The sequence below is a fragment of the Biomphalaria glabrata genome, chromosome 16 (genome assembly GCF_947242115.1).
Source record: "Biomphalaria glabrata chromosome 16, xgBioGlab47.1, whole genome shotgun sequence".
Taxonomy (NCBI): Eukaryota; Metazoa; Mollusca; class Gastropoda; family Planorbidae; genus Biomphalaria; species Biomphalaria glabrata.
The window spans coordinates 16556954-16570753 of record NC_074726.1 but is presented as its reverse complement, the minus strand read 5'-3'; the positions used below and the strand labels follow the sequence as shown (position 1 = coordinate 16570753).

The window sequence follows — 13800 nt, the reverse complement described above, 5'->3', positions numbered from 1 at the left end:
CAAATTTCCTTATGTTTTTATTATTATCATTATTATTATTACCTATAAGCGGGTATAGCTATAAGTAATCTTTGAAATACATAGTCAATAACTGTCCCCGTGCGAACTTTGGTTAATAACGAGTTACTAGTGCGACCTATAGCTAACATTAAGTTATTAAGATCAACTGATCAGTCACGTTAGTGGCTTGTCCACTGGTATATTGGTCCCTATTTGTATTTCCTAGGTCATTAAGTAAATCCTCTAGGTATATAATTACACTAATGTATGCAAATTATAAGACTTAACAAAGTCTCAGTTAAACATTTGTATTAATAGTTTATTTACATGAAAAGTCAAATATGTGTACATACAACTGGATGTATGCTCACATGTCTTCTTAACAACAACAAGAACAAAACAATCCACACACTCCAAAATAGTATGACACTCAGTACATGTCATATATCTGTACTATAAAGTAGAAAGTAAGGCGTATGTATGTATGTATGTATTTATGTATGTATGTATGTATGTATGTATGTATGTATATATGTATGTATGTATTTATGTATGTATGTATGTATGTATGTATGTATGTATGTATGTATGTATGTATATATGTATGTATGTATGTATGTATGTATATCCCGAATTGAAATCAAAACAATTTGACCAATCTTGATAAAACTTGGCATAAATGTTCCTTGGGTGCTAACTGGAATCGTAACGTATATATTGTAGCCCTAAAACTAACTTAAGATCCTCAAAAAAAATGTTGCCCAACTCTATGAAAGAAGTATTAGTATCTTATAAATCTAGGCCATGTTTACGTGGGAAAAGATCGAAAGGATCTAGATCTAGATCTAATTTTAAAGAACTACATTTTGCACAGAATGTTTTTGTACTTTGACACATGAAAAGTACAAAATATAGTCTATTGATTTCATTATTTAATAAAATTAAGCTTAAAATATGTCTTTCTGAAGCATTTTTACATAAATTCATTCCTTATATCTTCGAAGTTAGAAGTCCTGGCGTACTTTATTATCCCATTTATCTATCGAAACCGACATCTAAGTCTAGACTCTAGACAGTCTAGATCTAACTCTAATTCTAGATCTAATTCAAAGAGGAAAGATCTACTTTATAGTTTAACACATTAAAATACAAAATAAAGTTCATTCATTTCATATTTTAATCAAATTTTGTGTTTCTAAAGCATTTTTCATGCATTCATTCCCTATAGCTTCCATGTTGACATGTATTTTAATAGTCCCATTCATGTGTCGTACACACCGCTATGTAAACACACTATGATTGGACAGGCTTCATGAGGCTCTATATGGGGATATTAAATATACTAACATACAATAATTAATAAGCTTCTTGAGCCATTGAATTCACTCTTAAAATAGTAGGTCTACATCTATTATAATAGTATCTAGACTCTAGATCTAAATATATGTAGACCTACAAGCAAATGTTTTTATAAAAAAAAATGGATTTACATCTAGGTCGATTAACTATTTTGATAGCTCCATTCATACTATTTTTTTTTTAAATCAAGCATTCGCTTTCTTATAGCATTATTATTACGTTTAATTGTTTCCAAAACATTCTCAGTGACTATATCGAAAGTGGGCGCGGGTAATATCTGTTTAGTTACAAATAATAATAATTAGGCATTAAGGCTTGTATTTGAGTCAGAAATTAGTGAGGAATGCAGTATTTCCCGTGGCTACACAGCCCCAGCTGTGTCCTACATATTTTGCCACACTAGCGCAGGCATAACGATTGTCTGCCGGTTGTCGATTTAGATTTTCTTTTCGCCGCCTACGTTTGTCCTCGGCAGCGGATTTTCTTTTGGTCTCAAATGTGTATCCCGTGGCCTTTGCAAGTGACCTCCAGCTATCTCGTTCTGAAGCCGCATGCACCCAAGTGCTCTATTCTATGTCAGTTAAATCAAGTTGGTGCCTAAGCAGGTCTTTAAATTGGGACCGTTACTGCTTTTAGCATACGTTCGTCCCCCATACGGGATACCTGCCCAATGCGGTGTAACTGTTGGACCATAAGAAAGTCTATTAGATTTATACATTCACTTAATTAACAATGATTTTTTGTTGTCGGAGAAGTGGATAATGCTCCATTTTCGTTGTTTCATTAGTTATTACGAGAAAACTAATCGCTCACTCAGATGTATAAAGGAAGTTTTTTTAAAAAATATTTCTTTATGTTTTTCTTATTCTTGTTTAGAGACGTCCAGATAAAAAGCTTCCAAATTTTACAACTAAATCTATACAGAACACGTTGGACATTTAATAGATGCACTTTTAATTCTTTTTGCTAATTTTAATTTTATTCTGGACGCTGACCCCAGCTTAGAAACGAAGGCAGTATCAATCTATTGTTAGCATTACTGCATAAGGAATTGAACGTACACACATAACTTTCACATTCCACTTGGTGTAGAGGTTCTGCATATAATCTAGATTCAGATAACAAATATATAAAGCTTGACCTGATTGTTTACTTGAATTTATTATAATAATATTTTATTTTGCACTTCGGTCAATATCAATCTTCGGTCAATGTCAATCTTCGGTCAATATCAATCTTCATCTATCAGCCATTCATAAACACAAGCAACACTGACGGATTCAGACATTTTGAGGTGGAGGGTCGATTTTTTTTCTAAACCCTAACCCTAACGCCCCAGTAAACCCTAACCCTATGCATAAACATTTACACAGCATATATATATATATATATATATATATATATATATATATATATATATATATATATATATATATATGGTGTAATGCACAAATTGTAAGACAAATTTCCTTACGGATAAAAAGGTTAATATTATTATTATTATTATTATTATTATTATATATATATGAATTTATTCCTCATCCCTCTAAATCGGCCTACATACTAGATGTGGGGTGACCAACATGATCTATTTGTTTTAAATATAAATAATTAGTGTGTATATATATAATATACAAGTAAAGAATTCTTATACAAATTTTGTGATTTCTCAACTAAAATTCGACAGTGAAGATGGGCAATCGTCCCTACCGACCCCCGATCCCTGGATCCGACAGTGACAAGCAAATTATTTTTTGTAAAATTATTAATAAAAAATTTGAATATGGCAGTTGAGATTTTCATATCTATGCATCAAACATTTGCAAAGAACTCCTATTGGTCAATTAAAAAGCCAGGACACAAATTGAACAACTTTGCCGAAGAATCCTTCTTCGTTTTTCTTCTTCTCTTCTCTGTACTTCTCCTCTAGCTGTGCGATCTTCTCCAGCTGTCTCGCTGTTTCTTCCTTCTCAATGTCCTTGATGCGCTGCTGAAGAGTCTCTTGTTCTTCCAGTCTACTGCGTATAATTGTTTCTTGCTCCTCTTTCAACTGTTGTCTACGGTCTTGCTCAATCCTGTCTTGTTCCAACTGATATTTATATTCTTCTTCCATGAGATTAAGCTGCTCTTTGAATAATCTGGACATTTCTTCTTCTTTATCTTTTAATTTTTGTTTTTCTTCAATCATACGCTGCGAGAAACTAATCTCACTAAAAATTGTTTCAATGACAGATTTGACGGTCTGTTTTAAATCTTCGAATATTCCCGTTTGTTTATCTTGTTCAATGATACTATCAAGAATGTCCTCACACTTTAAAAACAATTCATCGAGATGTGAAATTCGTTTCTCAGGCTCTATAGTACACTGTATAATTTGAAGCTTTTGGAGAATAAGACTAAGACTGCTCATTGTTTCTTCTTGGATCATTGGTCTCTTGGCACCAAGCAACAGTCTTTCGCGCTCTTTCGCGGCTCTTTTAAAATTTTCGTCCGTATATCTTCGCCCTTGAGACCTCAAATGGTCCACCATTTCAATAAGTTCCTTAAGCTGCTTCACCTGTTTTTCTTCGTCTGCGTTTCTGTTATCAAATAAAAGAACCCTGTTGTTGCACTCCTTTACAAGTTCCAGGAAGACTCCACTTTGACCTTGACACCAGTCTTTGAAGGATGTGTTCAATACTTCTTTCTCAAAATTGTCGCCACATGTCATGACAAGAATACAGAATTGTTGCACAAATGTTTGTCCAAAAACCTGCTTCAAAAATGTAATCGTATCCTGATCCTCAGAGGTGAATCTACCACCAAATTTGACGACCAATAAAAACGCGTGGTAACCTCTTGGATTGGCGGCAATAGCAAAGTGCATGGCGTTGACAACCAGCTGTTTGGATTCTGGATCGTCCATCCTAGTGTCGCCAACCCCTGGCCCATCCACCACTTTGATAATACGTCCTTCGAACTCACTTACTTCAGTATCAATTTCTTTGGTAACTGAGCTAGTACTGGGCACTGACTTAAAACACTTTCGCCTTAATATTGCGTTACCAAGGGCACTCTTTCCATTGCCAGTTTTACCAATGAGTAAAAGGTCAAGGTCACTGGTCTTAGGCAATGACATTGCAATCCTGTAAAATAAAAACACAAGTTTTGTATCAATTGAGAAGAAATATCATATGCTCATTATGAATTCAGTACAGAAGTGATCAATCCTAAAGAATAGCTTCAGAATGAATCTATGCGCGATACTGAGCGACACTGAGAAGGCCATTAGAAGTATGAGACGAATTGATTTCTAAACGTATGTTGAAAAATAAATCATTTTGTTGAAGGGAAAAAAAAAATTGTAATTATTCCTCTTCACACTATCTAGTGACTACATTATCCACGGCAGACATGACTTATTGTGCGGTAGGTGCAATATTTGGCGCCGTCAAAAATATTCCATAGAAATAAAATAAATTACTCCTTTAATACAAAATAAATAAATACTTTAATCCAAAATTAATTACTACTTTAATACAAAATAAATAACTACTTTAATACAAAATTAATTACTACTTTAATACAAAATTAATTACTACTTTAATACAAAATTAATTACTACTTTAATTCAAAATTAATTACTACTGCAAAATAAAATACTTAATAATTTCATCCAAAGCAAAAAGGTTCCAACCGATAAGTCTAAATAGCGCTATTTTACATTTGAATATAAATAGCTCCATTATGGAGTCGACAAGTTGTCATTTTTTTTGAGAAGGTTGTGTGAGATGTGACTTGAGATAATTAATGGTTGATAGTGACATGTTATAATTACTTTCATTATAAAAAAAAACACTCTCACCAGAAATACAAGGACAAGATGCTTGTTAAATAATTTGGCGATTTATTCACAAAAGAAGTACACAATCCACGTGGTCAGATCTAGAAACAAGAAAATACTTTTGAAAAATACTTTTAAAAAAAAAACTTACTTAGATTAAGTGCAATAGTATCACTTAGTTTGGATCAGCCATGTAATTAAATGTGTAGTAGATCTAGACTAACAATAAAAAGCATTTATAATAATAAAAAAGGCAACGACCTGAATTTGAACTCATGTGTCAAAGGCTTCTCAGGTAACCCCTCTGCTAGCGAAAATCTTACGATCATAGAAGATTGTATAGTTATCTATTGTTTCTATTTTATGTTTTTGGTCACTAAGCTTCAGACGACGAGATACCAAACAAAAAATAATTGCAAAAAGTTAATTAAATAATTGGTGATTTTTTTATTTTATTCTTGTCTTTTCACGTAAAATAAATAATTGTGGAAAATTTCAGCTAAATCCAAGATTGGGTGTGGGAGAAATAACGTGTACAAACGTTTGACCAGACAAAGTGAGTTGATATAAACTTTGTAAAAACGTGTCCTCTCGTGAGTACTACTGAAGTGGGTCTCTTTTGTCCGTTAGTCTGTCTCTAAACTAGTTTCGGTCCTAAATTTTAATGTACCGTCGCGTCACTACGGAAATCCCCGATTACAATGTTTAAAAAAAAAAGTACAGATATCACTTTCTTGTCTACTTAACAACTTAATAACAAAGAGCAGATTACTTTAGTTAAACATTAGCCTTAGAAGTTCCATGGAACAACAAATTGGAAACTTTTGTCTCAGATTACTTTAGTTAAACATGAGCCTTAGAAGTTCCATGGAACAACAAATTAGAAAGTTTTGTCTCAGATTACTTTAGTTCAACATTAGCCTTAGAAGTTCCATGGAACAACAAATTAGAAAGTTTTGTCTCAGATTACTTTAGTTCAACATGAGCCTTAGAAGTTCCATGGAAAAACAAATTAGAAAGTTTTGTCTCAGATTACTTTAGTTCAACATTAGCCTTAGAAGTTCCATGGAACAACAAATTAGAAAGTTTTGTCTCAGATTACTTTAGTTCAACATTAGCCTTAGAAGTTCCATGGAACAACAAATTGGAAAGTTTTGTCTCAGATTACTTTAGTTAAACATGAGCCTCAGAAGTTCCATGGAACAACAAATTGGAAAGTTTTGTCTCAGATTACTTTAGTTAAACATTAGCCTTAGAAGTTCCATGGAACAACAAATTAGAAAGTTTTGTCTCAGATTACTTTAGTTAAACATTAGCCTTAGAAGTTCCATGGAACAACAAATTAGAAAGCTTTGTCTCAGATTACTTTAGTTAAACATTAGCCTTAGAAGTTCCATGGAACAACAAATTACAAAGTTTTGTCTCAGATTACTTTAGTTAAACATTAGCCTTAGAAGTTCCATGGAACAACAAATTAGAAAGTTTTGTCTCAGATTACTTTAGTTAAACATTAGCCTTAGAAGTTCCATGGAACAACAAATTGGAAACTTTTGTCTCAGATTACTTTAGTTAAACATGAGCCTTAGAAGTTCCATGGAACCACAAATTAGAAAGTTTTGTCTCAGATTACTTTAGTTAAACATGAGCCTTAGAAGTTCCATGGAACCACAAATTAGAAAGTTTTGTCTTAGATTACTTTAGTTCAACATTAGCCTTAGAAGTTCCATGGAACAACAAATTAGAAAGTTTTGTCTCAGATTACTTTAGTTCAACATGAGCCTTAGAAGTTCCATGGAACAACAAATTAGAAAGTTTTGTCTCAGATTACTTTAGTTCAACATTAGCCTTAGAAGTTCCATGGAACAACAAATTAGAAAGTTTTGTCTCAGATTACTTTAGTTCAACATTAGCCTTAGAAGTTCCATGGAACAACAAATTAGAAAGTTTTGTCTCAGATTACTTTAGTTAAACATGAGCCTTAGAAGTTCCATGGAACCACAAATTAGAAAGTTTTGTCTCAGATTACTTTAGTTAAACATGAGCCTTAGAAGTTCCATGGAACCACAAATTAGAAAGTTTTGTCTCAGATTACTTTAGTTCAACATTAGCCTTAGAAGTTCCATGGAACAACAAATTAGAAAGTTTTGTCTCAGATTACTTTAGTTCAACATGAGCCTTAGAAGTTCCATGGAACAACAAATTAGAAAGTTTTGTCTCAGATTACTTTAGTTCAACATTAGCCTCAGAAGTTCCATGGAACCACAAATTAGAAAGTTTTGTCTCAGATTACTTTAGTTCAACATGAGCCTTAGAAGTTCCATGGAACAACAAATTAGAAAGTTTTGTCTCAGATTACTTTAGTTCAACATTAGCCTCAGAAGTTCCATGGAACAACAAATTGGAAAGTTTTGTCTCAGATTACTTTAGTTAAACATTAGCCTTAGAAGTTCCATGGAACAACAAATTGGAAACTTTTGTCTCAGATTACTTTAGTTAAACATGAGCCTTAGAAGTTCCATGGAACCACAAATTAAAAAGTTTTGTCTCAGATTACTTTAGTTAAACATTAGCCTTAGAAGTTCCATAGAACAACAAATTAGAAAGTTTTGTCTCAGATTACTTTAGTTCAACATGAGCCTTAGAAGTTCCATGGAACAACAAATTAGAAAGTTTTGTCTCAGATTACTTTAGTTCAACATTAGCCTCAGAAGTTCCATGGAACAACAAATTGGAAAGTTTTGTCTCAGATTACTTTAGTTAAACATTAGCCTCAGAAGTTCCATGGAACAACAAATTAGAAAGTTTTGTCTCAGATTACTTTAGTTAAACATGAGCCTTAGAAGTTCCATGGAACCACAAATTAGAAAGTTTTGTCTCAGATTACTTTAGTTAAACATGAGCCTCAGAAGTTCCATGGAACAACAAATTAGAAAGTTTTGTCTCAGATTACTTTAGTTAAACATGAGCCTCAGAAGTTCCATGGAACAACAAATTAGAAAGTTTTGTCTCAGATTACTTTAGTTAAACATGAGCCTCAGAAGTTCCATGGAACAACAAATTAGAAAGTTTTGTCTCAGATTACTTTAGTTAAACATGAGCCTCAGAAGTTCCATGGAACAACAAATTAGAAAGTTTTGTCTCAGATTACTTTAGTTAAACATGAGCCTCAGAAGTTCCATGGAACAACAAATTAGAAAGTTTTGTCTCAGATTACTTTAGTTAAACATTAGCCTCAGAAGTTCCATGGAACAACAAATTAGAAAGTTTTGTCTCAGATTACTTTAGTTAAACATTAGCCTCAGAAGTTCCATGGAACAACAAATTGGAAAGTTTTGTCTCAGATTACTTTAGTTAAACATTAGCCTCAGAAGTTCCATGGAACCACAAATTAGAAAGTTTTGTCTCAGATTACTTTAGTTAAACATTAGCCTCAGAAGTTCCATGGAACCACAAATTAGAAAGTTTTGTCTCAGATTACTTTAGTTAAACATTAGCCTCAGAAGTTCCATGGAACCACAAATTAGAAAGTTTTGTCTCAGATTACTTTAGTTAAACATGAGCCTTAGAAGTTCCATGGAACCACAAATTAGAAAGTTTTGTCTCAGATTACTTTAGTTCAACATGAGCCTTAGAAGTTCCATGGAACCACAAATTAGAAAGTTTTGTCTCAGATTACTTTAGTTCAACATTAGCCTCAGAAGTTCCATGGAACCACAAATTAGAAAGTTTTGTCTCAGATTACTTTAGTTAAACATTAGCCTCAGAAGTTCCATGGAACCACAAATTAGAAAGTTTTGTCTCAGATTACTTTAGTTCAACATTAGCCTCAGAAGTTCCATGGAACCACAAATTAGAAAGTTTTGTCTCAGATTACTTTAGTTAAACATTAGCCTCAGAAGTTCTATGGAACCACAAATTAGAAAGTTTTGTCTCAGATTACTTTAGTTAAACATGAGCCTTAGAAGTTCCATGGAACCACAAATTAGAAAGTTTTGTCTCAGATTACTTTAGTTCAACATTAGCCTCAGAAGTTCCATGGAACCACAAATTAGAAAGTTTTGTCTCAGATTACTTTAGTTAAAAATTAGCCTCAGAAGTTCCATGGAACCACAAATTAGAAAGTTTTGTCTCAGATTACTTTAGTTAAACATGAGCCTTAGAAGTTCCATGGAACCACAAATTAGAAAGTTTTGTCTCAGATTACTTTAGTTCAACATGAGCCTCAGAAGTTCCATGGAACAACAAATTAGAAAGTTTTGTCTCAGATTACTTTAGTTAAACATTAGCCTCAGAAGTTCCATGGAACCACAAATTAGAAAGTTTTGTCTCAGATTACTTTAGTTCAACATTAGCCTCAGAAGTTCCATGGAACCACAAATTAGAAAGTTTTGTCTCAGATTACTTTAGTTCAACATTAGCCTTAGAAGTTCCATGGAACCACAAATTAGAAAGTTTTGTCTCAGATTACTTTAGTTCAACATTAGCCTTAGAAGTTCCATGGAACCACAAATTAGAAAGTTTTGTCTCAGATTACTTTAGTTCAACATTAGCCTTAGAAGTTCCATGGAACCACAAATTAGAAAGTTTTGTCTCAGATTACTTTAGTTCAACATTAGCCTTAGAAGTTCCATGGAACCACAAATTAGAAAGTTTTGTCTCAGATTACTTTAGTTCAACATTAGCCTTAGAAGTTCCATGGAACCACAAATTAGAAAGTTTTGTCTCAGATTACTTTAGTTCAACATTAGTCTCAGAAGTTCCATGGAACCACAAATTAGAAAGTTTTGTTTCAGATTACTTTAGTTCAACATTAGCCTTAGAAGTTCCATGGAACCACCAATTAGAAAGTTTTGTCTCTAATGTTGACGTAAATGTTTGTTCAAGGCGAAAAACAAAATCCTAATTCTTCGTCACGAATGATTGAACCAAGGGAGGTCACCAGCTATTTTAGTTGTTCAAAATTGACTTTTGTACTAGGTTAGTTCTTTACTCTACACTCGCAACGCCTATATACACTAGCGGATCCAGAACTTTGGAGTGGGAGGGGCGATTTTTTTCCCAAACCCTAACCATAATGCCTAGTAAACGCTAACCCACTGCATAAACGTGTGTTCAGCATATATATATATATATATATATATATATATATATATATAAGAATAAAATAAGGCAGTGTCTCTCAACCTTCGGCGAAAAGTAACAACAAAAAAAACCCAGTCATGTTGAGGCCTTTCTCTTGCAAGCTTGGGGCTCTGGGGAGTGCTGTAAGCCTACCCAGTGCTGTTCGCGTCCAAGTCCCGACGCCAATAGCGTTTTCTTGATTTCTTCACTGAAGAAACGCATTTTCCTGACCTAAAGCTCATTGTTCATCCTATTATAAAGGCCTTTTGAATAATGTTGTACTTGAAAAATATTCTAATATGAATTTATAGGCCCTTAATACGTTGCAAATGAAACCGATTTGTTCCTTGAAAGGATAAGATACCCCACATATTTAGATTAAGGCTTTGATGATGGCCGCGGAAAAAAAAAATTCGATAAATAATATTCAATAAAATTCAAGCATAAATTGTGAGTTATAGTTCCAAATTTATTTAACTACAAAAATATCAGATTGAGTAAAGGTTGGAAAAAGGCGACTAGGTAAGTGTTATCTGGGTTTAGCACTAATTTCAATTGTGACTCTTATACTGAAATATTTCGTTTGAATTCTAACTTTTCCAAAGCAAAGTCTTTCTTAAAATAATTATGATAAATTCATGTGAAATTACATAAACTCTGTCTGGAAAGGGGAGGGGCGGTAGAGTGAAAATGATTAATCCTCGCTCCTTTTTATAATTTCTGCTAATGATTGCATTTGGCATTAAAGAATAGGGGTAGGGCGACTCGATATAAGAATTTAATTTCTAGCATATATAAATTATATTAGTGACAATTTTTTTTAAATTTTGTAATTTTTTAACTTTAATTGAAAAAGAAAAAGTATTGGTTTATCCGATGGGCGGAGGCGATTGCATGTATCGCCCTTCCACCTGGTACAACCCTCTTTCATTTTATTTTACTAATGATAAAATTTGATATTAGAGTGTGTGTGCGACATAATATACAAATGGGTTCACATATCAATACGTAGCGTATATTATATAGATATTCAACTAATTTTGCTCACAAACTATGATTTCTCCATAAAAGTTGGACCGCCCCCCCCCCACTAAAAGGTATTAGTTGGGAAGGGCAGTAGAGGTATTCACCCCCCCCCCCAATCTTTCAACAGGGGAACGACATAATATAAAGATCGGTTAAAATACCAATAACAAGTTTTAATCATATAAATATTTTATTGATTCTGTTAGCAAGCCGTGATTTCTACAAATAAATTGGACCGCCCCCCCCACTCGAAAGTTTATGGGGGGGGGGCGGGATTGATGCCGTTGCCCCCTCCCGACCCCACCATATCGGCCAACATACTAGAGGGGGGGGCGAAATAATCTAAAAATAGGTTGAAATATAAATAATTAGTGTATATTATTAACATAAGTAATAAATTCGTATACAAATTGTTTGAATTCTCTTCTAAAATTCGTCCGATGAGTGGGCGGGGCGTTCGCCCCTTTCGCCCCCACCCCCGGATCCGCCAGTGCTCCTATAGGAATGAAACGAATAGCTACGTGATAAGATATGTATAATGATAAACATCTCCAAACGTGTACATCAATAAGATCATGATTTTTTTAGTGAGAAAAAGGAAATAAAATGTAAACCATTTTGTAAGGCACAACATATAATACCTGATGTCAACTATCCATTAGATAACATGCTGTGTTAAATTAAAATCTGTATTAAATATTGCTATTGAACAACTGATACAGAAGTTTGTTGGATAGCTAGAAAACAAATGAATCAAATCAAAAACAACAGACCTTTCTAAAAAAAAAAAGGTTGATAAAAACGGGGAAATTTATTTTTACCTGTACGGGAAACCCCCTTTTTTTATTAAGTATAAGTTCTGTTGACTTAATGCACTGGTTTTCTTTCTTCTTTCTCTTATTTGATGTCATTAAAGAGAGAGAGAGGAAGGGAGAAAGTTATGAAGCAAATCATAAAAAAATAATTAGCAAACATTTTTACAAATTTTAGTATGAGTTTGTGTGTTCGAGCAGGTGTGTACCACTTACAATTGAATTAGGGAAGCGGTTCTCAATCTTTTTAGCTCGGCGAGACCTTTTTACAATACCCCACTATGTGGCGACCTGACCATAAAATTATTTTCGTTCATAAGTATAATTAATTTCGTTTCGCTAATGTTGTGGGTAACCCTATTCCTTGAACATAGCTGGTAGGCATGGCTTGATCTTTCATCATGAAACTATAGTTCATTCTATTCTTGAAATAAATGTTTTTCTTATTGATGACATGTATACTATTAAGTAGAAAGTAAGGTGTATGTATGTATGTCCAGTACAGAAATCAAAACCGCTTGACCAATCTTGATAAAATTTGGAAGAAACGTTCCTTGGGTACTGACTGGAACCGTAACGTATGTATAGTAGCCCTGAAACAAACTTAAGTCCCTCAAAAAAAAAAGTTGCCCAACTCTATGAAAGTATTAGTATCTTAGGTCACAGCCATATCTACATAATGAGACAGGAGAGAGAGGTCACGCATGCGAAGAGGTGAAAATCTCTAGGTCTAAATTAGCTCTCATTCAAGAAAACATATTTTTTTTTACTTTTACACATGAACATACAAATTAGTGTCTATTCATTTCATTATTTAATGAAACTTAACCTTCAAATTTGAGTTTACAAAAATAGTTCTAACGATTTTCCAAGCAATTTAACAATAGATGTATATCGCTGAGAAAAGAATTACTAGCTCGTTGGAAAACTCTGGTTTTACCATTATAATTTTTCAAAGTAAATAAATGTAAATTTGGATAGAGACTAAATCTAGGTATAAATGTGTAGATCCTACATTGGTTTTGAAAGGACTATCGCACTCTGGAATTTCCAAATAGAAGACTTTATTAATTCAAGAGTTTACTAAATTAATAAAATTAATGAAATAAATCAGGAAAACTTTGCTCATTGTTTAGGTCCAAATGCTTATCATTGGAATATTAAAAGGTGTAATGGAATACCAACGACTAGACTACCAATACCAAGCCTTTATTCAACAAGTTTGCAGTAGACAGTGAACAAGCACAAACACATCTCACACGACATTGCGTAACTACTATGAACACATACACACATACTGGACATGACCGTGACCTTCGGACACGCTGGACACACGCAGAATATAAACAACTCAGTTACACTACAAAAGGTGTACTAGATCTATAACCAGGATTCTTTATAGTGGAGAAGGGGGAAGGGGTGGGGTATAAAAAGTGAAAAGCAATCGCTCAATAATCTGCATAAAGGAGGTATATCGTCTTTTTACAAATGTATTTTAAATGTTTTTCTTGATTTTTGCATAACTCTGTCCTAATAACAGACAACATCATTTTATGCTTTATCATCTACTAAAGAGCACATGCCTTCGAAATCTACAAAGTTGATACCAAAAAGTCAAGGTTGCATTAACTGTCTTCAAATAATCAAATATCTATTTCA

The 13800-nt window shown here is 33.4% G+C and overlaps 1 protein-coding gene across 2 annotated transcripts; it reads right to left on the bottom strand.

Moving 5' to 3' along the window:
- Nucleotides 1-298: 298 nt before the first annotated feature.
- Nucleotides 299-13715, bottom strand: LOC106065857 (GTPase IMAP family member 7-like). 2 transcript variants are annotated; one of them, XM_013224769.2, is made up of 3 exons: nt 11971-13715; nt 5204-5283; nt 299-4484 (listed from the first exon to the last, which is right to left on the bottom strand). In XM_013224769.2, exon 3 carries the CDS (start codon nt 4475-4477, stop codon nt 3200-3202), a length of 1278 nt encoding a protein of 425 aa, XP_013080223.2. In that variant the 5' UTR covers nt 4478-4484; nt 5204-5283; nt 11971-13715; the 3' UTR covers nt 299-3199. The 2 variants fall into 2 exon arrangements, with proteins under 2 accessions (XP_013080223.2, XP_013080225.2); XM_013224771.2 differs by lacking the exon at nt 5204-5283.
- Nucleotides 13716-13800: the final 85 nt, after the last annotated feature.

Coding starts and splice junctions, on each gene's coding strand:
- LOC106065857 (XM_013224769.2), bottom strand. CDS start 4,477: ATGTCATTGCCTAAGACCAGTGACCTTGACCTTTTACTCATTGGTAAA.